General features: G+C 42.2%; 1 protein-coding gene across 2 annotated transcripts in view; it reads left to right on the top strand.

Annotated features, from left to right (window-relative positions):
* The window catches only part of CA8 (carbonic anhydrase 8), a 203,144-nt gene that overhangs the window by 4,777 nt on the left and 171,768 nt on the right, over positions 1-26,599 (top strand). For both annotated transcript variants that reach the window (XM_023545700.2, XM_003408321.4), the window contains exon 3: positions 11,727-11,851. In XM_023545700.2, the coding sequence (XP_023401468.1) occupies positions 11,727-11,851 (125 nt within the window). The remainder of the gene's footprint in view (positions 1-11,726; positions 11,852-26,599) is intronic.

The following is a 26,599-nucleotide window of genomic DNA, read 5'->3' as shown; positions in this document are numbered from 1 at the left end:
TCTTTTTTTATAATCCCAAACAGACACTCTAGCAATTAAGCAGTAACTCCTCATTCCCCTGCCCCCAGCCACGGGTAACCACTAATCTACCCTGTGTCTCCATGCATCTGCCTGTTCTAGATATTTCACGTAAGTGGAGTCATACAATAGTTGTCCTTTTGTGTCTGGCTTATTTCACTTAAAGGAGCCCTTGAGGCACAGTGGTTAAAGCACTTCGCTGCTAACTGAAAGGTCAGCGGTTCGAACCCACCAGTTGCTTCACAGGAGAAAGATGTGGCAGTCTGCTTCTGTCAAGATTTACAGCCTTGGAAACCCTGTGGGGCAGTTCTCCCCAGTCCTGTAGGGTTGCTCTGAGTTGAAATCCACTCAAGAGTAGTGGGTTTTGGTATTTCATACATGATGAACATGTAGTTTTGTGATTTTAGATTATATTATCTATCATGAGTTCATTTCTACACCCTGTAACAGATGGCGGATCTTCTCTCAAGCATATGAAGTAGTTCTTCCTTCTAGTCCATCCTTGTTCCCCTTGGAGACCTCTCGCCCACTGTTCTGCTTACCCTTTAGGCCTACTCAGCATCCTCCCGGGATCCCTTCGCTGTAAGCCTGGGACATCATTTGCTCTTCTCCTGTGTTGAATCCCATGTTTCTCGGATGCCATGCCATCCTTGTGATGGTTGCTCCCTCATTTCAGGGAGTTTCAGTTTCTTAGTTTATTCTCTTCCAGTAACTTCCTGAAAGAAGGGACACATGATAGATAAATGTGATGAAACCCTGTGTGTCTGCAATTATAATAAAGATACTTTACTATAAATTTTTTTTTTTTTATTATAAATTTGCCTGGAAATAGCCGTCCAGGTTGGAAGTATTTTCCCTCTGAAACTTGATGTCATTGTTGCATTGCCTTCTAGCTTCCAGTGTTAGGGTTGAAAGATCTAGTGCCATTCAACTTCTCAGCCCCTTTTGGGTGACCTTTTCCTTTTTCCCTCTTTGGGAGCTTTTAGAATTTTCTCTTTACTGCTGCTGTTTTGAAATTTCGCAGCCGTATGCATTGGTGTGGTTCTTTTTTCATTTTTTTTTTTGCTGGGGATTTAGTGGGCCTGTTTAATCAGGATAATCATGTCTTTTGTTTCTTAGAAGTTTTCTTGTATTATTTCACTGATAAGTTTTCTGTGTTTTTTTTTTTTTTAACTCTTTCAGAAACCCCTACGCTTTCTTTATTTTTTTTCTTATACTTTCTGATAAATTTCTGCAACTTACATCTTGCAGTCTTCTTACTAAATTTTTAACTTCTGTCTCCCATATTTTAGTTTCTTTAATTGTGCTTACTCTAGGAATTTTTTTAATTTAAAAATCCACATCCATTATTTGTTTCTTGAATGTGGTATATTTCTTTATTGGTTTTGTCTTGTTGTTGTTATTCTCTTCATCATCTCCGTTCTGGGTTCCTTCTTTTTGTTTTGGCCTCTCTCTTTTGTAATGGAAGTTCTCCTCAGGTGTTTGGTGAACTTTGGCTCTTCATATTTACAAATGGATCTAAAAAGCAGATTAGAAGCTCTGTGTGCATGGGCAGGTTTTGAGGTCTGGTTGCCTTCACAGTAATGTGATCAGGCTATGGCCTGGCCATTTTGTTGGAGGAGTCTGTAGGCTTTATCAAATTCTTTAAAATTTGCCCATCTGTTTTTTTTTTTTTCCCTGGGGTGTGGGGTTGGTGCCTGGTGGTTCATTCGGAGTTACCAGCTTTCAGGTCGCTGACACAGGCAGGAGGATTTCACCATTTGAATTGTCTACTTTCATTTAACCTTCTGCCAGAATGCATGAAAGGCAGGAGCCTGGCTGCAGGTGATGAGACTGAGAGCCATAATCACTCCTTTTAAAGACTTTAAGGCGGTTTTCTTGCTCTCAGGTTCCCGCTGTTTACCTCCACATTCAGAAGCATCTGAAGTCTCCACCTGCTCGCCTTCCCCTAGTTCTGTGGTGGGGGCTGGCCTGCTGCTTGTTGCTGCTGCCCGCCCCTTCCTCTAGTTTCTTAGCTTCCAGCTGACTGTTTTGCTGAGTCAGCTACCACTCTTGGTCAGCTTTCCAGCTCCCGGCGTTTTTTTTTTTTTTGGCATCTCTCTTCTGTTATCTCCACTGCTGTTCGTTTTGTCCTTGTAAATTTGTGCGCCTTTCTTTCTTCAGTGATGATTCAGAAAGGAGAAGAGATAAATGTTTGAGTGTAACCCTCCTTGTCTGACTGCAAGTACCCCCTCAAATGCAGGATACTATATATTTAAATTAAAAAAAAATCATAGAATAAGCACAATGTTTTCGAATTTAGAGCTGACTTCTACACCCACCACTCCACTATACTTGAGGTCTTACTGACGCTGCCAGTGGCCTTGGCTTCTTTCTTTTTTGATTCCTTTATATTATTTATATTGAAAAAGAATTTCCAACAAGGGTTACAACAGTTGTAGTATAATTTAAATGCTTATATTTATCAAATTGATGTTCGGAACATAATCCAAAGGCTATAGTTCATATATATAATTTCATTTGGAGCTATTTCCTTAAATTTAAATTAGAGGCATTTCATAAGTCCCCCCCAACAACCCCGGCCTCTCCTGGAACTTCTCAGACCAAGGTCCACGATGATCTACTCATCCCCCAAATCCAGTGGACACTTTTAAATTCTGACAGCAATTTAACTCTGTTGCATTTGAAATGAAACTTTCCGGAAACTTTCTTCCTTTGGTCTCTTCTGACTACCTTTTTTCTGCCAGTTGTTCCTATGTGCTGCCGCCATCCTTAATTAACGGAGTTTCTCAGGGTTTCCTCTTTCAGCTCTTCTCCTCCTGTACTGCAAACGCCCTATAAGCAGCACTCCGATACAGAATATGTGTTACCATGTTCCATGATGTGTTTTTCAATAAGACAGCAAATGAGTTTTGGGAAGAGGCATAGAGTCCTGGGTGGAACAAGTGCCTGGAGGGCAGCTAGTCTGGCCTCCTATCCCAGACCCTGTGGCTGGGCAGCCCCAGCCTGAACAGCTCAGGGCCAGGAAATACGTCCCTCACTGAAGAAGTACATTTTGAGCAATTCCAAAAGTCAAAAAGTTGTGTAATCTCCATTGTTTCTGTTTTGGAACTCTGGATCTCCACAGAACAAATATAACTGTACTTGTACATGACATCCTTCAAAGCATTGCATACAGTTAGCACCGCACACAGTTGCCATTTTTCTTGCCAGACATATTTAGGTCCTTCACCTGTTCCTCATGTGATAATTATTCATCTACCAACAGTTGTTTATTGATCATTTGCTACAGGAGTTATGAGCGTACTTGTTTCCGAGAGCCGGGCAGGTACTATAAATGAGGGCAGCCAGAAGAGCGAAGCAGTACAAATAGCTGCTGATCCTCAACTTTATCTGTAGTATTGGGAGTAGTAGGAACTGGTGGGGACTGTGGCAAATCGGCAAACTAGAGAGAGCACTCTTAGCTTGCCAGGTGTTTAATGTATCTGGAGAATCTGGAGATGTGGACCTCTGTACCAAACAGATACGTTCTTTGGCTTCATCAAGCTCACAGGTACAGTTGGCAATGTTTGTTTTACCTCATGCAAGGTGCTATATGCTTTGGATAAAGTAATATAAATCATATCCACAGTTTACCTTCAAGGAGGTTAAAATGATAGGTGGTGAAAGATACGTGTAGAAGTAGTATTTGGGGTGATCCTTGAAGGCGGGTAACACTGTATATGGGGAGAACGGGGGAGGTGGGGAAGAGGGGGCAACATGCAAAAAGACATGGACTTGGGACAAAGTAGAGCTCATACTAGAAGAGGCAAATCCTTTAGCACATCTGGAAGAGAAGATTCATGGTGGGGGCAGCTAATGGAAAATACAGTAGAGAAGGTATGTTGGAGCTCATTCATGATGAACCTTGAACTGAGTCTAAAGAGTATAAATTTCTGTTCCTGTAGGATAGAGTAATAATTGTTGTTGTTGTTCGTTGCCGCTGAGTCTGCGTTGACTCACGGCAACCTTACATATAACAGAATGAAGTGTCGCCCCATCCTGCGCCATCTTCTTGATGGTTGCTTTGTTTGAGTTCATTGTTGTGGCTGTTGTATCTGTCCATCTCATGGAGGATTTCCCTCATTTTCAGTGACCTTCTACTTTAGTAAATATGATGTCCTTTTCTGGTGATTGCTCTTTCCTGATGATGTGTCCAAAGTAAGTGAGCCTAAGCCTCACCCATCCTTGCTTCTGAGGAGCATTCTGGTTGTATTTCTTCTAAGACTGATTTGTTCCTTCTTTCTCTTCTAGTAGTCCATGATATATTCAATAGTCTTCACCAGCATCACAGTTTGAGTGCATCACTTCTTCTTCCTTTTTCATTTTCTACCTTTAGCATGTATATGAGACAATGGGAAAGGCCATGGCTCAGGTCAGTTGCACCTTAGTAACCGAAGTGACATTTTTGCTTTTTAAAACTTTAAAGAGGTCTTTTGCAACAGAAATGGTTTGTGCTCCTCTGCTAACCTAAAAGTTGGTGTGAACCCACCCAGCAGAAGTAATGCCTCCTGATCTGCTTCCATAAAGATGAAAACCCAATGGAATAGTTCACCTCTGTAACACACGGGGTCACCATGAGTCAGCATTGACTCCAGTGGCAATGGGTTGATTATTTTTTTTGCGGCAGGTTTTCTTTCAATGCGATAGTCATTTGATTTATTGACTGTGCTTCTGTGGACATTGGTTGTTGATCCAAAGTAATAATTATATCGTGTTGCTTTGAGAGAATTAACCCGATGGCACTGAATAAGATGAAATCTGGGGGAGGTTAGAAGCCAGTTAGATGGTTATTGCAAGAAACTGGATTAACAAAGACTGCAGCAATGGCAATGGAAAGGAAGGGATGACACACAAGATATTTAAATTAAGTCCATGGTACTTAAGTGATTGGTTGTGTGGAACAAGAGACGGGAGAGGGATTGTTGAAGGAACTGCCAGTTTCAAGCCTCTGTGCTGGGTCCCATTTTGGGTTTCGTCACCATGCTTCTCCCCTGCTCCGGGCCTGTTTCCAGTTGGTAGAGTCCCTCCTAACGTGGAGTCGAGCCAAGTGTAGCATTCTGGGTGAGACTTGACCAGGGTGGAGACTGCTGGGCCTTTTTATCTCCTGGAGGATGGAGAATTTTATTAAGGCTGCCACGTGTATCATTTAATTTCTTTGTAGAACAAATGAATGACTGTGCCGCAGGTATCTTCACATCTTTGATGTACACAGACAAATTAAAATTGAACATAAAGAGTAGCTTATGTGGGAAAATACAATTTTAGGTTTCTAGGCTGAGCGGTTTGATACTTCGGTAGTGAATAATGTAGGACTGTCCCCCCACCCCCCCGCCCCAGGCCTGTGCAGTCAGATGTCATTGTTACCCCATCTTCTGCAAGCAGCACATCTAGGGTGATGACATGGTGAATGGTTCACTGGGATGGGACGAATTTCTAATCAGGTTAGGTCATTTGTGCCCTTCACTGTAACTTATTATAGGAACTTTAATTAGAAATTTTTACCTCTGGGTCTTCTGTAATTCTCACTCTTAATTTTAGGGTAGATTATATTATTGTCATTAGTAATTAAAAAAAAATGCCATTTTTTAAATGATGTTTCTTAGCAACCTTGCTGATTTAAAGAGAAAATTATCAAAAACACCTTTAAAAAATTATTTTCACTAAAAAAGAGACTCCATATCGTTTATTTGCATGACACGTCAGGGTTGAATTTCTTTATAATCATATTTATTGTTTGCTGACCTTGGGGGGCTTGAATTACCCAGACAGTTGCTTTAGTCTTGTTTCACTTTGCTTAGGTAGCCCCAGCTTAACTGGTTGGCTGTGTTGATGTTATCCATAACTCTTAAGAGCTCAATATGTTTACTCTTAAATAAGAAATAAAGCAGTAGATTAAAAGCCAAAGGTGGTGAGAAATATTGATCTTTGCTTTTAAGGCATCAGTTGTTCAGCAAGAACTAATTTACGTTTTATGAACCATTTGGGATTCTTTAAAAGTTAATCTGAGCTTATAAACTCATTGGACCTACTAAGGGTGGGCCATTTGGGTTCTTTTGGATCCCTTAGGGGACATTTCAGGGACCTGTTAGCCTTGGTCTTCATCCATGTGGGAGGCAGGCTCTGGAAGGCTCTGCCCCCTGGCCTCTCCATCTCTTACCTGGACCATTACAGCCACTTTCTAACCGGTTAGTTTTGTCCTTTCCTTGTCTACCATCTATGCAGATGATGGAATAACATTTTAAAATGCAAATATGATCATGTTTAACCAGCTTCCATCCAGTTGATTCTGGCTCATGGTGACCCCAAGTGTGTTGGAATAGAACTGTGCTCTGTAGGGTTGTCAGTGGTTAATTTTTCAGAAGTAGATCACCAGGCCTTTCTTCTGAGGTCTCTGAGTGGACTTGAATCCCTGACTTTTTGGGTAGCAGCCAGGGACTCCTGTGATCATGTTACCCTCTTCCTTAAAAGCCTTCAGTGTTCCCTGGAGGACCCATTCCAGCTTTCAGGCATGGGCTCCAAGCTACGACGCTCACATCTCGAGGCCTGCGTTTGGCCATTGGTGACCTCTGACTTCACTATCTTCTTCTGGCTGTTCCCTCTGCCTGCAGTGAGTTTTTTTCCACATTTTCTCTTAGCTCACTCTGGGAAACTCAGCTATCATCTACTTGGGAAATTCCTCCCTGACCTCTGACCCCCCAGGTCTCCAGCTTGGCCCTTTCTGTGTGCTCCTTTTGTGTGTACACCCGCTGCTGCCCCTGAAGCCCTCCATTTAGAGGGTTAGGTTTTAGTCCTTCAGGCACTGAGCGCCCAGCACAGAGACTATCCTTCTCACCTTTTGTATTTGATGGACGTTGCTGGAATGAATTTTGAAGCTTGTTTACTGCATTCAGAGAAATGAGAGGAACCAGACCTTAGCCGATAGCATTTGAACAGGAAAATGCCACTTGAGCAGAAGATTGTAGGTAGTTCAGGTAAGTTTGGTGTTTTTGCTGTTAGCTGCCGTGGAGTCAGCCCTGACTCATGGTGACCCCATGAATAGTGGAAGGAGACACTGCCCGGACCCGCACAATCCGCATGAGTGGTTGTGGATCTGACCTTTGTGGCCCATAGGGTTTTCACTGGTTGATTTTTGGATGTAGATAACCGTCCTTTCTTCCTAGTCTGTCTTAAGCTGGAAGCTCCACCGAAACTGTTGAGCATCAGAACACAAGCCTCCACTGACAGATGGGAGGTGCTGAGCTTGAGGTGCACTGACTGGGAATCGAACCTGGGTCTCCCACGTGGAAGGTATATACATCAACTTTTTGTGGGGTTGCCAAATTTTGTAGAAGCTTCTGCAGGCAAGCACTTTATCTGTCTCATAAGCATAATGACCGAGCCTATTAAATAGCATAAAATAAAATAAAGGCAGTAACAGTGGAATCCGTTTGTTCTATATTCATTTACAAGTTTGCTCTTCCAAGGAAATGCAGCCTGACATCAGTATGAGTTTCATGCTTGTCATTTTATTGAATGTAATGCCATCATAACGAATAAACCTGCCATGTAGTGGCCAAATATCACTGCAAAATTTGATATTCATACATATGTAAAGGCAATACTCATTTTGGTATGACTGATTTCCTTGTATAAAAAAAGATAAGCTGTAAAAACAGAATGATGCCTTAAGAGGATGTTGCCAAGTGGATAAAACAGCTGCTATTTTAGTCTGTAAACACAGTCATTCTTGGGGATTAATACTCTCACCTGGCATCTCCTAAAACACCGAGCTCAGTATTTTGCCATTTTGTTTATGGCTTTGTACAACCACATGATTCTAGTGTGGTTTGATTTTGGATTATGTGTCTGCAGCAAAAACGAAAGGTGCCTGAGCTGATTCCTGGCTGTGCGACACCTTTTGTCCTCGTTTCTTAGAGGGCCAGCCCTGAGAGAATGCCTCCCTTCTTTGGGTTCACTCTCAGCCTGACAGAATGAAAGATGCACGAGACCAGGGCTTTTTGTCTTTTCTTTCAAAATCAGTGTATCCCAAGCACTTAATACAGTGCCTGGTACAATGTAGGTGCTGGAAAAGTGCTTGTTGAAGGTGGGAATAAATCAACACCATGAGCCTTGAACTTCTTCCTGTCCAAACAGTTTGAATTTTCAGGGGCATTTAAAATACAAGCCTTATCAAGAATTTTAAATTAAAGGCTTCATTTCTGCTAAAGAAGACTTGAAGACTGGAGAAACCCTGAGAATATGGCCCCCGGACCCCGTTATAATTCGGTACTGAAGTTGCTCCTGAGGTTTACCCTTCAGCCAAAGATTACACAGGCCCGTAGAACAGCAGCCCAGGGGCAAGGACGAGAAGGCAGGAGGGGACAGGAAAGCTGGTAAAGGGGAACCCAAGGTTGAAAAGAGGAGAGTGTTGACATGTCGTGGGAGTGGCAACCAATGTCACAAAACAGTATGTGTTAATTGTTTAGCAAGAAGCTAATTTGCCCATTAAACCCCATCTAAAATACAAAAAAAAAAAAAAAGAATGTAAGCAGGCGGGGAAACTATATTAATGGAAACAGACCAACCAGAATGGCAATAATGGGAATGTTCATACATTGTGAAGAATGTAACCAATGTCATTGGACAATTTCTATAGAAATCATTGAATGGGAACCTAAACTTCTGTGTAAATCTCCACCCCAAACAATAAAATATTAAAAAAAAAATATTGGGCATCTGTCAGGTGGGGGATATATTTTTGAAGGATGGGTCTCTTTGTGGTCCCCTGAAGTCACTGTCAAGACCAGCCCTATCACCCATTTCCCTAAGAAAAACCAGTAGACTGTTTTATGCTGTTCAGAACGTCTCTGTGTGTTCTTAGTATACATGATGAAGGGATTTTGGGGGAAGATCTTTTCCGTTTTACATGTGCTTCCTTTCGCTGTATTCCTCTTACTTCTTTCCTTAGCAGTGCAGAGCCCTGGTAATGTAGTGGCTAAGAGGTTGGCTGCTAACCAAAGGGTCGGCAGTTCGAATCCATCAGCTGCTCCCTGGAAACTGTGTGGGACGTTTCTACTCTCTCCTATAGGGCTGCTATGAGTCAGCATTGACTTGAGGCAACGAGATTTTCTTTTTTTTTTTGATAAAGTGGTGCTAGTGCCTCCTGTGAGACCATTTTATCCCCGTCTTCTAAAAGCAGAGCGCTACAGAACTCACACCGAAGTCTGTGCAGACAGTGAGGGGCGTGCCCTGTGGCTCGGAGGGTGCAGGCAGGGTGCGGCACCAGACCCAGTGGAAGCTTTTTCTCTTTTTTTCCTTTTGGCGTGGGAGGTAGGTGAGGTACCCAGTGGGCAGATGCAAGGTCTCCTTCTTGGTTTTCCTTAAGACCAAGTTTGGACAGCCCCAGGGAAGGATGAGTTGTGAGTTTACCCAGAAACTGTGGTAGTCTGGTTGAAATAAAAACATTTTTTACATTCTGAAATCCACAGAATGGATTGTTAGGGAAGAAGAAGAGAGAATGAGCCCGTGGAGAAGCTGTGAATACCCATAAACCTTTTGATCCATGTATTTACATTTTTTGGGGGGGGTGGGGTGGAAGGGGGAGGAAATAGGATGAGATATAATACTCCAAAGAGGGATTTCAGGCTAAAATTCCTCATTTTGTAGTTCATGCTCACAGGTACTGAAATCTGGGTTTCCCATTCTTACCTCACGGCTGGGACGTGGGTCAGAAGATTCGAGTTTTTGGCTGCGTGCTGGCACTGGCTTCTCAGCCCCCTCAGCTTCATTGTTCTTCTCTCTCGGTGGGGTTGATGGTGTCGGCCCCATGTTTTTGCTGTGAGGCTTAAATAATCCATGTATGTGGGAGAACCTTAAAATCAAGCCATGCGTCTTGTCTCTTTTCTCCTCCGTGCAAGACATAGCCACTAGAAAATTGATCTCTTTTACTACCCATACTCTTTTTCTTATAGGTTTGAGCTCTGTAGGGCACCTTTTGTGAGGGCTCAGCGGCGTGGATCTTGTGTGATAGCCTCATTTCTCAGTCTGTGTTCTGTCTCTGTCTTTGTTTTGCCTTTTCTCTTTTAATTTTTGCCATCTTGCTGCAGTATATGTACCTTGATGTAAGTAGCCTTCAGTAGTTTTTGGAACAACTTATTAGATGAAGAGCCAACCGAACAAATAAATACTGCTACCCTCAGTAGCTTTGTTTTCCTTAGAGTTTCAGAGTCAGGCTGGATAGTGACATTTTTCCTGATGAGAGTGGTTTGGGTCCTATTTTTGCGTCCACAAAGGCAAAGTGTGGATGATAATCTTCCAAAGCACCCACTTTTAGGGCTGAGGGGGGAGAAGTGGAATTTTGTCAGCTCCTTCACTAAAAATAACACACAATTCTTAGATGAGACCTTTTAGAGTAGAGAGTTTCTAGAGGAAAAGTGCCCTGAATTGAGATAACCTTTATTTGTGTTGAAACTGACCATTTTTTGAAATAAATTTCAAGTTTCTACTTAGAAGTGTTTAACTAAAGAAAAGGTTTTACTGCTTCATGCCAAGTACTTGAACAAGTACGTTTTTCACCCCCTTCAGTGTGCCCTGTTGGGGGCAGAGTTCTGAATCATATCCAGAAATCAGAATAAAGACAGAACTTTGTCATACTGGTGTTAAGACTTTGAGTCCTGTCTATTTTATAGGAGCCCCTGAGTGGTACAAACAGTTAATGTGTTCGGCTGCTAACTGAAAGGTTGGAGGTTTGAGCCCACCCAGAGGTGCCTGGTGACCTACTTCTAAAAAAATCAGCCTCTGAAAACTCTATGGAATAGTTCTACTCTGACATACATGGGGTTGCCGTGAGTCAGAATTGACTCAATGGCAACTGTGTTTTTTTTTTAATAATTTTTATCACAATGTTCTTTTATTTCCGCTGCATGTGATCCTGAATGGTAATCTGATTTTTAAGTGTGATTTTGTTGTTGAAAAATCAGATCGGTTAATAGTAGTTCTCTCTCTTTTTTAAATAGTAGTTTTCTTTATAGATAAATTTGTTCACCTACACCTGTTCTCTAACTTGAAAGCCCCCTAGGACAAATGGATGACCTGTAAACATGGTTTATTATTAATTGGTATAGAGTCAATTATTGACCAGTCCGAGACTCAGACTATATTCTTAGCTCCTGGTTGGTGCTAGGAGCCCTGGTGGCACAGTGGTGAACAGCTTGGCTGCTGTCCAGAAAGTCGGCAGTTCAAATCCACCAGGTGCTCCTCAGAAACCCTATGGGGCAGTCCTCCTGTGTCGTACTAGGGTCGCTTTGAGTCGGAATTGACTCCATGGCAGTGGGTTTAACGGTCAGTGGTAACTTTAAGTCTCAGAGAGGGTAGATAAAGCTACTGTGTTTTCTTTGTGTACTCATATCTAAAACACACAAGGAGCAAAAATATACCTATCATTTACCAGGTACTTCAGAGTTTTTGAACTTCTGATGTATCTTAACGACCAGTACAGGAATTTCAGTCAGACCTGGAGAGTTTAAATTCACCTCACGGTCATGATATACGTTTCTCTTTTTTGCTATATGAATTTAATCTGTAGGAGCTCTGGAGAACTTTTGGCAAAAAATATCCGCAGTGTTTACAATGCTATTCTAATCAATACGTTTGAGATATAATTAAATAGAATTTATTTTCTTTTTCAGTTCTCTCAGGAGGACCATTGCCTCAAGGACATGAGTTTGAACTGCATGAAGTTAGATTTCACTGGGGTAGAGAAAACCAGCGTGGCTCTGAGCACACCGTTAACTTCAAAGCCTTTCCCATGGAGGTAAGAATGAAGAATCCTATAGTAAAACTCTTGTTGTTTATATAAAATGTTCAGCGGTTTATGGAAAATGGCTTAGTTTGAAAGGAGATGCAGGGATCCTGAATTATATCGGCTGGTATTAAAATAAAGAAGTGCTTTGTGAAGTGCAAGCTTGGGGTGGCACACAAAGCTTCATATTTGCTTTAATGGGCTTGGGGTATGCACGGTCTCGCATGAGCAGTTGGTCGTAAAGGTAATCTACAGTGTCAGTTTCCTTCGATATTATTACTGTTGTAAAAATTCTGCTGCCTCTGCAAATTCAGCAGGCCACTTCTGTAGATGCTGCTCTGGGTATGAATAGGCGACGAGCTGAAAAACAAATAAATTTGGAGAAACCACAACAGTGATTAAAAGTCTAGTTTAGCTCTGTTTAAAATTGGTAGGTTGCTTTTATTTACCCCAAGTCATGAGAGAGACGGAGACAGAGAAGAGTCTGTAGAGTCATTCTTTTGTCTGACGAAGTCCTACCCCCACTTAATCTTCTTGGTCAACCCCTGCTTTTTCTTCCGTGTCCAGTTGATGTATCATTTCTTGTATGGGACTTTTCTGATCTCCTTTGCTCTCCTTGTTAGTTTCCGTTGAGTTGATTCTACCTCAGTGGCGACCCCCAGTGTGCAAAGTAGAACTGCTCCATAGAGTTTTCAAGGTTGTGACCTTTTGGAAGCAGATCGTCAGGCCTTACTTCCCAGTCGCTTCTGAATGGGTTCGAACCACCAACCTTTCAGTGAGTAGCCGAGCACAAAATCGTTATTTGTGCTACCCAGGGACTCCTCTTAGCTCCTTAGGCAGAATTAATTTCTCCTTCTTCTGTGCCCCCAATATACTTGATATGTCACTGGCATAGCACTGGCCCCATGTACAGTAACATTTGTTGAGTATCTTAGTCACCTAGTGCTATGTAACAGAAATACCGTAAGTGGGTGGCTTTAAATAACACAAACTTATTTTCTCACAGTTCTAAAAAAATTTATTTTCTCACAGTTCTAGAGGCTAAAAATCCAAATCAAGGTCTTGGCTGTGTTGATTCCATCTGTGAGCCTCTCTTCTAGTTTCTGGTGTCTGCTGGTGGTCCTTTGCTTGTAGATGGGTTCTAACATGTTGTCTGTCTTCTTTTGCATCTGTCTCTGTCCTGACGTTTTTATAACTTACAAATGATTAGATTTAGGAACCACCCTACACTGGTGTGACCTCAACTGATTGATTGATTACATCACATTAGATTGCATTATGGAAGGTGATTACATTATGCTACCTGTAAGGTAATTAATTACATTGCATTATATTACATTACATTATGGAAGGTAATCTGGTCTACCCACAGCCAACTGATTTAATCGTGTAACTCCATAACAGCAAAAAGACTGGTGTTTGTCCAAACAACTGGGAACCATAGCCCGGCCAAACTGACACATAAAATTAACCATCACATTGAGCAGTATGTCTTTGCTTCCTTGACTGTGAGCTCCTTAACACATGGTCTCTCTCTCACTCGCCTTTTTCCTCCCATCATCTAGTCCATTGCTTTGCATGTTGTAGACAGTCTGTGTTTCTGAAATGAAGGGGATGTCCCTTTGGCTCAAGTCTCATTACAAAGAACTGAAATTGGCACTTCTCCCGAGGAACTAGCCCTTTGGTGGGGTGTACGAGAGCAGTGCGGGCTGGGAGGCGTATTTCAGGGACTGATGGAATGCCAGTCTTTGCTCCTAGTTGTATATGTGCTTCATTAAGCATGAAATCGCTCTGGGTCAGACACTGCATCCAGTCCCTACTCAGTGACCGAGTCAGTACTAAATAATCTTATATAAACGGTATGCATCTTTTAAAGGATGAAGTTACATAAAGTGTTTCTCAAAACTGCTTAACCATTTTTAAAAAAAATCTCTGAAAGCTCAGGATATCTATTTCATTAAAAAAGACTTTGGTCTTAAAATTGAAATATTCAGTGTTTTAAGGACATAAGAAATGTCAAATGAGACTGTTGTCCATCCAACACTTAAGTGTCTTACGGGAGATTTGTTACCTCATAGGCAGAAATCTTTTAGTCCTTTGTTTATTCAAAGCAACATTTATTAAGCTACCATGTGGCAGGTGTTATGCTTGGTTCTGAGAACAGAAGGACCAATAAAATGTGGTCTCTTCCCTCAAGGTCTGTACCAGTTTACAGCCTGGTGTAGTGATTCTCAATTTGTGGTCATGATCATAATTGACTGTGGAGTTTTAAAAGTCTGTGGATGTCTGACCCCACCCAGACCTGCTGAAGTAGAAGCTGTAGGATGTTAGAGCCCAGAGGCATCCTTCACTTAGGTACAGGTGTCAAAGATGGAAGCCTTCCCAGGGTTTGTCTCAGAAGCCCATGCAGACTGCTTCTGATATTTTAAGTGGATTCTTGGCCAGTGGGTTGGGGAGTGTCATGGCACAGGTGGTCAGACTAGGAGGCAGATCCTTCCCACTCATGTTCTCATAGAGGAAGTCCTTTTTGGGTATTAGAGGGTCTCAGGACACCTCAGGGAACCATGAAACTTTCAGGCTGTCTCTGATCTCTGTCAGATCCTGCCATCAATCTAAGCTTAATGGTCTTTAAGTTTTTAGGCCTGATAACCTCCAGTAAAAGAGCCCCTGCCTTCACCTCAGGAGACATTTCTGAGAGAGATGTGTGACCTGCACAAGATGGAAATACGAGCAGCTGACAAAGATTGTCCATCTGACTTGTTGTGTGATGTCTCCCTAATTTGCACCCTCACCTCACCCTGACCCACACCCTTACCTAACCCTGACCCGTACCCTAATCCTCACCCTTACCCTCAGCTCACCCTGACTCGTGCCCTCATTTCACCTTGACCTGCACCCTTACCTCACCCTGACATTTACCCTCAACCTCGTCCTCACCTCACCCTAGCTCTAACCTAACCTTCACCCTAAACCTCATCCTAACCCTCACTTCACCCTCGAACACCGCAGTCTTACCTAACCTTCACCCCAACCCTCATCCTAACCCTAACTCAGCCTTACCCCCACCCTCTCCTCACCCTAACCCTAACTTCCACTGTTACTCTCACCCTAATTCTACACTTCATTCTTACCCTAACCCAACTATAACCGTCACCCTCACCCTCACTCTCGCCTTAACCCTTAGTGTACTACCATTGTGTGCTGGGGCACCCTTGACAATCATCTGATATCAGTGGTCAGTATCCCCTGCACCCTTTTTTCTCATTTGGGAGCCAGAGGCTATTACCTGGAGCTCTACGGGAACAGAAAATAAACGTTTTCCTGTGCCTGAACAGAGGCATTGCCTGGTGTAGGAGCCAGTTAGTTCTAGGTTGGTGTGGATGGCATCACCACGATTGGTTTTCCTTGGACAAAGGACCCTTTCTTGCTGCAGAAGAGACATAAGTCACAGCATGGTCACGATGTGTCTGGTCTGCATTTTTCAGGAGTTAGTGCATGTAGGCAGCAGGCAGCAGTTGCCCTCCTATGCCCTGGCTGTGGAGGGTGGAGGGAAAGCAAAGGCAATGACAGTGAGGAGCTCTGAGCTGCTCATCAGGTCTCTGATCTCCAAAAACTGGGGTATGCTGATTGGGTCTTTTTTACATAGGGCTTTCTAAGGCCTTTCTGAGAATGGAGCCCACGTATCCAAGGCATCTCACCTAGCTCCTAGCCTTGGGGCTGTCCACCTGTCTTCCTTGGGAAGTGAGCATCAGGATCACTGGCCGTTCTTCCTCTTTTAAAAACCTTTTTCTTATGTGGTGAATCTAAATGTATGTAAAAGTAGACAGAAGAGAATAATGAACCCCATGAACTTATCTTCTAGCTTCAGAAGTTATCCACTCATGACCATCTTGCTTTATCTGTACCCCTCAAATTCCCTGTTATCATACCATTTTAAGCAAATACATTCATGGTATTTCATCTGTAAATCTTTTAGTATGTGTCTGTCCAAAAGAAAGACTTTGTTTTTTTTAACATAATGACATTATTACACTTAAATTTTTTTTCTTTTATCAATTATTCCTTCTTACCCAGTTTCCAAATTCCCAATTGCCTCATAAATATCTTAATTTTTTTAGCAGTTTGTTTGAGTCAGGAGCCAGTTAAGGTCCACGTGTTGTGATTGGTTGATGTGTTTCTGAAACTTCTTTTGATTTATGTATTTTCTGTCCATTTCTTTGTCTTTCTCTCCTGTGCAATTTATTTGTTAAAGAAATTTAGTCATTTGACTGGAGAAATAGTTTAAACAGAAAAGAAAATATTCTTTGATGGTTATGAGAGGGGGAAGGAGGGAGGGAGGGAGAGGGATTTTCACTAATTAGATAGTAAAAAAAAAAAAAAACCCAGTGCCATCGTGATAGTAGGTAAGAACTATTTTAGGTGAAAGGAAAGACAAAACACAGTACAGGAGAGGTCAGCACAAGCGGACTAAACCAAAAGGAAAGAGGTTTCATGAATAAACTGAACGCTTTGAAGGCCAGTGTAGTGGGGGAGGGGGTTTGGGGACCATGGTTTCAGGGGACATCTAAGTCAATTGACATAATAAAATTTATTAAGAAAACATTCTCCATCCCACTTTGGAGAGTGGCTTTTGGGGTCTTAAACGCTAGCAAGCGGCCATATAAGATGCATCAGTGGGTCACAACCCACCTGGAGCAGAGGAGAATGAAGAACACCAAAAACACAAGGTAATTATGAGCCCAGGAGACAGAAAGGACCACATAAACCAGGGACTACATCAGCCTGAGGCCAGAAGAACTAGATGGTGCCTGGCTACAGCCGATGACTGTCCTGACAGGGAACACAAGAGAGAACCCCTGAGGGAGCAGGACAGCAGTGGGATGCAGACCCCAAATTCTTATAAAAAGGCCAGACTTAATGGTCTGACTAAGACTAGAAGGACCCTGGAGGTTATGGTCCCCGGACCTTCTGTTAGCCCAAGACAGGAACCACTCCCAAAGGCAACTCTTCAGACAGGGATTGGACTGGACTATGGGATAGAAAATGATACTAATGAAGAATGAGCTTCTTGGATCAAGTAGACACGTTAGACTATCACTGGCATCTCCTGCCTGGAGGGGAGGTAAGAGGGCGGAGCGAGTCGGAAGCTGGCTGAATGGACACGAAAAGAGAGAGTGGAGGGAAGGAGCGGGCTGTCTCATTAGAGGCAGAGCAGTTAGGAGTGTATAGCAAGGTGTATGTAAATTTTTGTATGAGAGACTGACGAGTTATGAAGTTTCACTTAAAGCACAGTAAAAATTAAGAAAAAAAAGAAATTTAGTCATTTGTCCTGCTGAATTTTCCACAATTTCAGTTTTTCTAATTCCATCCTTAAACACCTGTCTGCTGTTTTTCCTATAACTTGTTGAGTTGGTAATTTGATCTAAAGCATCCTCACGTTCAGGTTCAGTTTTTTGCAGGATTTCTTTCTAGGAGAGACGTAATGTCTAGTTACCTCTCTCTTGTCGTGCCATTAGCAGTCAATGCTAATGAATGCTGGGTCCATGAATTCATTAGTGATTGCAAATTGGTGATATTCTTAAGCTTTCTTAATTTAATAGCCTGAATACATCCATAAATGCTAACTTCCCTACATCCACTATTTGGTTTCCTGGATGTAGGGAAAAGCTGGATAAATGCTTGATTCTTTTCCTTTATTTACTGGTTTTTATAGTAGAGTTAAGGAGCCCTGGTGGCACAGTGGTTAAGTGCTTGGCTGCTAACGGAGAGATTCGAACCCACCAGCTGCTCTTTGGGAGGAAGATGTGGCAGCCTGCATCTGTAAAGATTACAGACTTGGAGGGCACTTCTGCTCTGTCCTATAAGATCACTCTAAGTCATAATTGACTTGACGGCAATGGATTTTTATATAGTTAAGTTGATTTTCTAGAATCTGCTAATGATGACTAATTAAGTTTTTAATGTCATTATGAACGTACAAATTTAAACAAATTTGATAGGTTTTAATCCATTGCAGTTGTTGTCTTTATTGAATCTCCAGTTATCCCTTTGTTGACTAGTGGGAGCTTCTTGAAATTTTCCTGAGTTACTTGACATGACTATGAGTCTTTAAGAGGATCTTAATGTGCAAAAGTTCTAGCCTCATCTTTTACATTTTCTTCCCTAAGCCTAAAAATAGCCATTTTGCCGAAGAGCTCTGGGAAATGGTTTTACAATATCACAATCTGGTCAGTAAGGTTGGGCAGTGTTTTAGACCTCTTCCAGTGGATAGGGCTAGGAAATTTTTATAACTTTTAAAGATGGTATACGTTGGTATTATTGGTTATTCTTGGTGGGTGAGGCCTGAGAGACCCACCCCCTTGTCTGCCTTATCCTTTTCTGCCAAGCTACAGACTGGGCATACAGTGTGGCTACCCCTTCCCACCCCACTTCCTTCCAGACTTTCCTCATTGCACCAGGAGAGAGCAGTGGTTAAGACCACATCTTTTGTTTTCAGAAAAAGACCTATGTTAATGTCCTGCCTCCCCACTGCATGCTAGCAGTGAGGCATTGGGTACTGTTCCTAACATTTCTGAAGCTTGCTTTCCTTACCCTATAGGGTTGTTGTAAGGTCTCAGTTTAATCATGCACATAGTAATTGGCATGTATAGTAGGTGCTCTGCAAATAATATTATTGTTACTGCTGTTATTAGAATGTCATTTTCCACCTGCTCTTGAAGGAGAAATCAGAGCGGAGTTGCAGGCTCCAATGACTTTTCCCAGCAGATTTGTTGATGGGGACAGTGGTAGGTGAAGAGGTAATACTGTAGGCACTTGGGTACTGGGGCACTGAGCTGAGATCTCAGATTCATTGGTGAATGAGGGGCTCTTTAGGACCCTGGGAAGCAGCAATTGGCCAAACTTGGAAGCTCCCCTTGAGGAGAAGCTTCTTTGTGTGAGGAAGCTAAAGGGTGGGAGGGCAGGAGCCCAGAGCCCTTGACACTACAAGAAACCTCTGTCTGGAATGCAGAGGGCTTAGAACTGTCCTGGGGTGGAGGGAGTTCCTCGGTCAGAGGGGCTGAATGGGGCAGATGGAGGCTCAGCCAAGGAGCCATGGAAGGAGGTAAACAAAATCTAGGAAACAGTCAATGTTTAACCTTTTTTCCTGGATAAGAAGATTCCTGCATTACAGTCTGGGACTGGCTTGGGACTGATCTCAGTAGAGCTGAGGTGACCTGAGTCTATTATCTCAAGGTTAGGCCAAAATTGAAATATGGCAAATTGTTTAGCCAGGATTTCAATTTGAAGGAGCCAGTCACAGAGGCACAATCCAAAAGACATTAGACTGGATCAGAAAGCTTCCAAATGGAGCCTTGGGCTTAGTCACTTGAGCTGTGGGAGTGGCTGCTATTCCCAAGTTTTTGGAGCTGTGGCTAGGGAGTTAGTAAGGAGCCAGGCTAACTTAGCCCCGAAAAAGAAAGAGGAAGAAGGCAAAGGAACCTGCCAGGTTGCTGCCTTAGACAGCTGGTTAAGGGGTGGAACGTTTGTTAAGATCGAGAAAACAGGACAGTAAGCAACTTTGAAGGGGAAAGGATAAATTCCATTTAGAAATGTGAGAGTGGAGGTGTCTGGGAACCATCCAGGTGGAGCTGTAGAGTAGCAGCTGGACAGGTGGGCCAGGAGTTCAGGAGGAGAGTGGTCTGGAGACAGAGGTTCTAGAGTAGCTGGGGCAGAGGTTGATATTTCCAGAGGGAGAAGAGTTGAGGGTGAGAACAGAGGACAACTGTGTGAGACATCAACATTTCAGAGGCGAGCAAAGGGAGGACTACCCGTGAAGGCGGCAGGGGAAGAACAGAGAATAAGACCTAGGAGAGGCACTGTCAGAGAGGCTGAGGAAGCTGAGAGTTTTAAAGAGGAAGTGGTCCTCAGGATCGGTATGCCAGAGACATTCAGTAAGCCAAGTGTAAAAGCTGGTATTCTAAAGACAAGGAGATTGATTGAGGGGCGGGGGGACATTGCACTAGGTTGAAGAGTATATCAAGTATGAGATAATGAGAGCAGTTAAGGGAAGACTGCTTCACAAATACCCCTGATGGAGAAAATTGGCCTTCAAACTTGACCTTTCTAAGAGCTTTTCCCCTCCATGCCGTAGACATTCTCCCGTTTCTATTGCTGCCCTTGTCTTGTGTTCCCTGTGGCTGTTGCACTGTCCCTACCCAGTCTGAGAAGGAAACAGATGGCACCTGAATGCCTCAAAGAGGGGAGAGGAGACAAAACTAACAACCCAAACACTTAAACCCAAGCAAAGGGGTTGGGTAGTTGAGGGGTAGGGGGACACATCTGGGATATCAGGATCTCAGCCCTGCTCTCTTGTTTTGCGTTTGAAAGGCCATTTCATTATTTAGTCCCAATCAGTCCTCAAAGACATACTGTGGTATAACAGACCTTTTTAGGGAGAGATGGGGGACAGATGGACAGGCAACAGTTTCTGGTTGGGATTTCAGAATTTACAGTCTTGGCAAAGTTTTATTTGATGAGGTGAGTCCAGGATCTGTGCTCAGCGGGTGAATAGAATTTCCAGACCGAACGTTCAAACTGGTTCAGCTACTTGACGTTTTCACTGCTCCAGTTTGTTAAGCACAGGTAATGGTTTGTTTTGAGTGAAGATTAAATTCTGGTAGAGAGACTTTGTGCAGAAATATTTATATTTAGAATAATGGAATTATTGACTGTAATTTTTCCAGAATAGATGACCAATAATATTTACATTCTCAGTTATCCCGGATCATGCTCCATTCAGTCCTAGAGGAGATACTCACAGCAGTGGTCTGACGATTGCTTATTGCCGCACCCTAATGAATCCACGAACGTTGTGGCTATGCAGACTCAGAGGGAGGTTTCTGCAAGCCAGGCGTTCTCCCTGGAGGCTGTGATTACTGAGTTGGGTGTTAAGGAGAAGGCTTCGGATGATGAAGAGGAGGCGGTACCTCCATGTGACGGAACAGTCAGGAGTGGGAGTGAGTTGGCCCATGCAGAGGGAAGCAGATACCTTGCCACAGGCTTCTGGTCCTGAGTTGCCACCGGGACCCAGACCCCAAGGGCATGGTTAGTGGGACAGTGGAGAGTGAGGGGACCAGGTACCCTTTTGGGTACATGATTTCCTTTCACTTTTTGTTTTGTTTTTAATAGAACTCTGCTGCTTCAGAGTAGCCTAACTCTATGGTTTCTATAATTCTTAGCAAATTATGATTAATCCTTACATAGGAATAGTTACTTTCACAGTTTATGAGAGAGTGCTTCCCAGGCATTTAAATTTCATGCTGGATCAGTAAAATATATATATATATTATTTTACTGACCTAGCATGAAATCTAAATATGTATATATTTAGATTTATATATAATATATAAATTATATATATGCATATATATATCAATAAGGGAATGAGAATACCACCAGAGTGGCCAAGTTCTAATTTTTTCTAAATAAGGACATTATTCCCTGCTGCCAACATTATTTCATAGAGAGGATCTTTTGCCCTCAAAGGTAGGAAGGCTATAATTTCAGAATAAAACATGGACCTATAAACAGAACAGATTCAGCTTTGATGAAAAAACTCACTACGTTGTTTCTCTCATTTCACGGAGCCCACCGACAGACTAACCTTTGGGAGCAGCGTCTTCAGAATTTCATGTGTGGTGGGTCTGACTTTCCTACTCTTAGAGTCTAAAAGTCTGTAATATGAGAGCGAATTGTTAAGAACGAGGCACAGCCACATTGCGGGTCATGCTTTTATCTTTACTTAGAATGTATTTAAAGAGCACCTGCTGCCCTATGTACTTTGAAAGGACTCCCTGATAACTGAGCCACATACCAGCTTATACAAAGTCAAGTGCATTGGGTAAATAGAGGGAAAATGTGAGTTTCTTTGTAAAGAGCAGGATTCTTGAATTGTGAAGAGTCTAGAGGCTTGGTTGCAAAATAGGCCAACAAAAATATTATGAAGACTGTATCTCATAATGTAGTCCAAGTCCTGAATATCACATTTGTCTGCGAAAACTGTCCCAGTTCTCCAGGTATGCTACATTTCTTCTTTTTCTGTTCAGACAAATGGTCGTGTCTACTGTTAGGATGTTCTCTCAGTAAAAATGACCTGATCGTTAGGGTCTCTGCCTCCCAGGTCATTCATATTTACCAGACAGCAAGGCATTTATTTTTGTTTGCTTGTTTTCCTAATCTGAGTCAATCCTGGAAAGAGTTTGCAGCTAATATTGATGATCTTCGGTGTGAACATCTATCTCACCTGCAGCTTGATTGTGCGTCTCTTCTAATATCTGGACCTCCAGTGACTTTCCAAGGAAATGTAATAGGATGACATGATGCGGATTAGACATGTAAGACTTAGAAAAAATTTTAGGCTTAAACAAAACTTAAGCGATTACCAGTCAAAGCTCTTGTTTAACGCAGGAGAAATCAGAGGCTTCAAAAGGTTAAGGGTCATAGGGCGACTGATAGGAAATCATGATTTTTGGCTTGGATGAAGAAAAATGTATTTTGGCTAATTAAATATTCCATTTAAGGAAGAATTATCCTGCAGTCTTGTATCTTTTTCTTGTATCACAACTGAAGGTATAGGGGTATGCTGGAGGAAAATGGAAACCTTTGGATATAATGTGACACATCTTCCCAAAGTGTTAACATTATCTAAGGTTGGGACTGTTCCCAATTCTTTATTCTGAAACAAATGCATATGTTGTGGGACAGAAAGCAAGATTTGGATAAATTAAAGAAAAAAAAAAAAACAAAAACAATGCGAATTGTGAAGCAGTTTTTGAGCTTGAAGTGGGCTCTTTTAGACCATGCTGCGGAGCTATCTTTTCTTTTCCTCTGCTCTTTACAGCATTTCCTTGAAAGAGTTTAAAAATAATTGATAATGTATACAGATTGTTTTGGTTACCTATTGTTGATCAGTAAACTATGCTAAGACTTCAGTATAGTTTTAAAACAAGCATTTTAGTTTACTTACGATTTTATATAAGGAGCCCTGACAGAGCAATGGTTAAGCACTCGGCTGCTAACTGAAAGGTTGGTGGTTCGAATCCACTCAGGGCTCTGAGGGAGGAAGACCTGGTGATCTACTCCATAAAGATCACAGCCTAGAAAACACTATGGGCAGTTACGCTCTGTCACGTGGAGTAGCTATGAGTCGTAATTGACTCGACGGCACCTAACAATAACGTAACAGGATTTTGTGGGTCAGGAGTTTGGCTTAGTGGTTCATCTCTGGTCTGCCTGGTGTCACCTGGGGTGGCTGAACCAGGCAGACCAAGATGGCTTCTTCTGAGCTTCTCTCTCTCCATGTGGTGATTTATCCTCCAGAGCCTCCCCACACACTTGGGCAGTGATTCAAAGCAGTTTCACTTTTTGCATGTGGCTGGCGCCCAGGAGCTGTCTCTTAAGACCTGGTCACCCAAACTGGCACAATACCACTTTTACTCAGCTGCGTTTGAGATAACGGCACAAAGACCTGCCCCCTCAGTGGGAGGAGTTTCAAAGAACCTTTGTCCACCTTTAATCTGATATGTGTATTTTCAGGAAAGTAAAACAATACATTCATTACTAAAATGCCATTAAAATTAGTAATTTTTTTTTTATTTAAAAGATTCTTTAATTACTAGTCATTATGAACATCAGTTTCGCTGTATTAGGAATGTGTATAAATTCAGATTGACTTCAGTTAGCTATTGCTAAAATGCCCAGTGAAGCCCCTTTCCCCTTTTAAACCTTGCGCCCTTTTGACTTCTCCTTTGTTAGTTAAATTTCTTAGGAGTAATTTGTATACCTTTGAAGTTGTAAAAGTCATCCTGTGAAATAAGTTACTGATTAAGGTTACCTTGAGGCCCCACTGCCAAATTTTAAATATGTGCTCTTTTCAATATATGAACATATTACTGGCCTGACATCATTGGGGCACTTAATTTGGGTTGTTTTTTTCAGGCTCTTCTGACAGGTTTTTACCTTTACACTTGATTCATTTCCCCCTTATGACCAGGCTGTGCACTCATGTGAAATATTTGCAGCCTAGAAGGGTACTGTTTGGAATCATAGGACAGACCAGGGCTAATTGGCTCATGTAGACAGGCACATAATTAGTGATCTCTTTATGTTCTAAAGAACTAAACAAATTGAGCATGATTAAAGAGAACTGTATTCCCAGTTATGGAATTTTTTACTTTTCTTTTGAACTCTGGAGATGATTTTCATAGTACTGTTAAAATTGATGAACTTATTTCAAATGAGTTCTTTTTTTTTTTCAATTTTTATTTTCTCATTAATGAGTTTATACAGTATTGCAAATTTTAGAGAAGCATTGTTGGAATGGTTTAAGAAATGATTTTAAACATAAAACACGGTCTCTTAATTTCATATTAGACCTCTGTATGTTGCACTAGATCACCCAGTGCATATCCTAAGGTGGTTGAGAGGAGAAAAGAGAAAATAATATATTCCTGACTCTTAGGATTTTTTGGTGAATGCTGTAGACTGAAGGAGACAATGCAATGGGTTTTGCCCTTGCCCTCTGCCAGAGGAAGGTCATTGTAGGGGGTTTAATGACTATAGTAGGAGCCACGGTGGGATAGTGGTTAAAGAGCTAAGGCCTCTAACCAAAAGGTTGGCAGTTCAAATCCATCTTGGAAACCCTGCGGGATAGTTCTACTGTGTCCTGTAGGGTCGCTGTGAGTCAGAATCAACTCGACAGCAGTGGGGTTTTTTTTTTTTTTTTTGGGGTTTTGGAGCGCTGGTAGTGCAGCGCTTAAAACTCTTGGCTGCTAACCAAAAGGTTAATGGTTTGAACTCACCAGCTGCTCCACGGGAGATGTGGCAGTCTGCCTCCATAAAGATTTACAGCCTTGGAAACCCTATGGGGCAGTTCCACTCTGTCCTACAGGGTCGCTATGAATCAGAATTGACTCCATGCCTGTGTGTTTGGATATTTTGGTTTAATGACAGCAAGCACCCAGTACTCGAGGGGCTGTGCTTCTAGCCTTACAGAGCAGGATTGCAGTGACACTGTGGCATGGGGCCCCTGTCTTACCTGGCTCCGAAGCCAGGAATCAGAATGGCTTTGTGAAGTTAACAAGGGTGTGGTTGTGCAAAGGTGGAACCCTTGCTGCTCTCTGAGAACGGGAATGGATTTAATGGATCATCTAGTCCTACCCGTTTTACCAAGGCGCAAGCCCAGGTCTGAAGAGGAAGGAGACTGACTCAGGGCCTTGAACCTAGGTAATGGCAGGTGGCAGGTAAACCGTGGGACAGACTACTGGCCCAAGGAGTGCTTTATCTTTACTTGATCAGAACTTCAGCAACTTGACAGATGTGACAAATGTATTCTCAGAGTGTGACCTGGCATTGTATGGAATATTATTCTGGGGTATTTTGTGGTTGGCTTCTAAAATCAGGGTGGAGGTGGGGGGAGCGGCAAGTAATCCATATTCAGGAAGATTTCTTGTTTCCTAAAAAAAAAAAAAAAAAAAAAAAGACAAAAACTAGTTGCGGTAGAGTGGATTGAGATTTATGGTGATTCCAAGTGTGTCAGAGTAGAAATGTGTTCCAGGGGATTTTCAATGACTGATTTTTCAGAAGGAGATCACCAGGCCTTTCTTGCAAGGTGCCTCTGGTTGGACTAGAACCTCCAACTTTTAGGTTAGCAGCTGCGTGTTAACTGCTTTCACCACTCAGGTACTCCTTGTTTCCTAACCAACTCCAAACCCACTGCTGTCGAGTCGATTCTGACTCATAGCGACCCTATAGGATGGAGTAGAACTGCCCAGTAGAGTTTCCAAGGAGCACCTGGTGGATCTGAACCGCTGACCCTTTGATTAGCAGCTGTAGCACTTAACCACTACGCCAGTTTGTGACTGTATCATAATATTGGTTTTCCAAAGCCAATTCTTACTAGGAAAGTCAACCCTTGTTTGAGATTTTATTTGTAACTGTAGTTAATCCTTTGGATTGAGGTTGGTTTGGGGGGAAAAAAAAAGGAAGCTTGCCATTCAGACAAACTCAGACCGATAATAAAGGAAACATTTTGGATTTTGAATGTTCAGCATCTCTGACGCTTCACCTTTGCCAGTATGATGATTTGGGTCAGAAGAAGGAACATCTTGTCTCCAGATACAATCGTTATTTATGATGATGATTATTTAGTATCCTGGAATCTCCCACAGGGCTGGCGCGTTGAGCCTCGTGGATAAACAGATGCAGGAATTAAAACCTTGTACGATGGCCTCTGCCGTGGTCATAATTGCGGAAATGCCCTCACATCATGGTAAAAAAACAAAACTTAGGTTTCCTGAATTCTAATGAACACTTCTATTTTTACACTGTAAAAATCACGGTTCCTGCTTTGATTCAGCATGTTTATTTTTTCACTTATTAAAATGTATTTAGTGCAGAAACCTCACAGTTCACTGAATAGAAGATAAGTTATGACTTTGAGCCAACAGAAATCTTCTTTTAGCGGCGCCGCATGAGGTGGCAGTCTGCCTTTGCTGCCCCGGACAGGAGAGTGGAAGGCCAGCCTGACCTTGGATAAGTCACCTTGAACCTACCTTTGATTTTGTGATATTTAAAAATACTTCTTTCAGTTGATTATTCTTCATCATTGTTTGAAGATATATAAAAAAGGTTGTCTGGAAACTAAGTGTGCAAGAAGAATTTATGCAATAGCTTATTTTCTGATATGAGGCAAATTTTTAGGAAAATTAAAAATTCATTCCT

This window comes from Loxodonta africana, chromosome 14 (assembly GCF_030014295.1).
Source record: "Loxodonta africana isolate mLoxAfr1 chromosome 14, mLoxAfr1.hap2, whole genome shotgun sequence".
Classification (NCBI taxonomy): domain Eukaryota; kingdom Metazoa; phylum Chordata; class Mammalia; order Proboscidea; family Elephantidae; genus Loxodonta; species Loxodonta africana.
The sequence above is the reverse complement of the archived record's forward strand: the minus strand, read 5'-3'. Positions and strand labels throughout refer to the sequence as shown.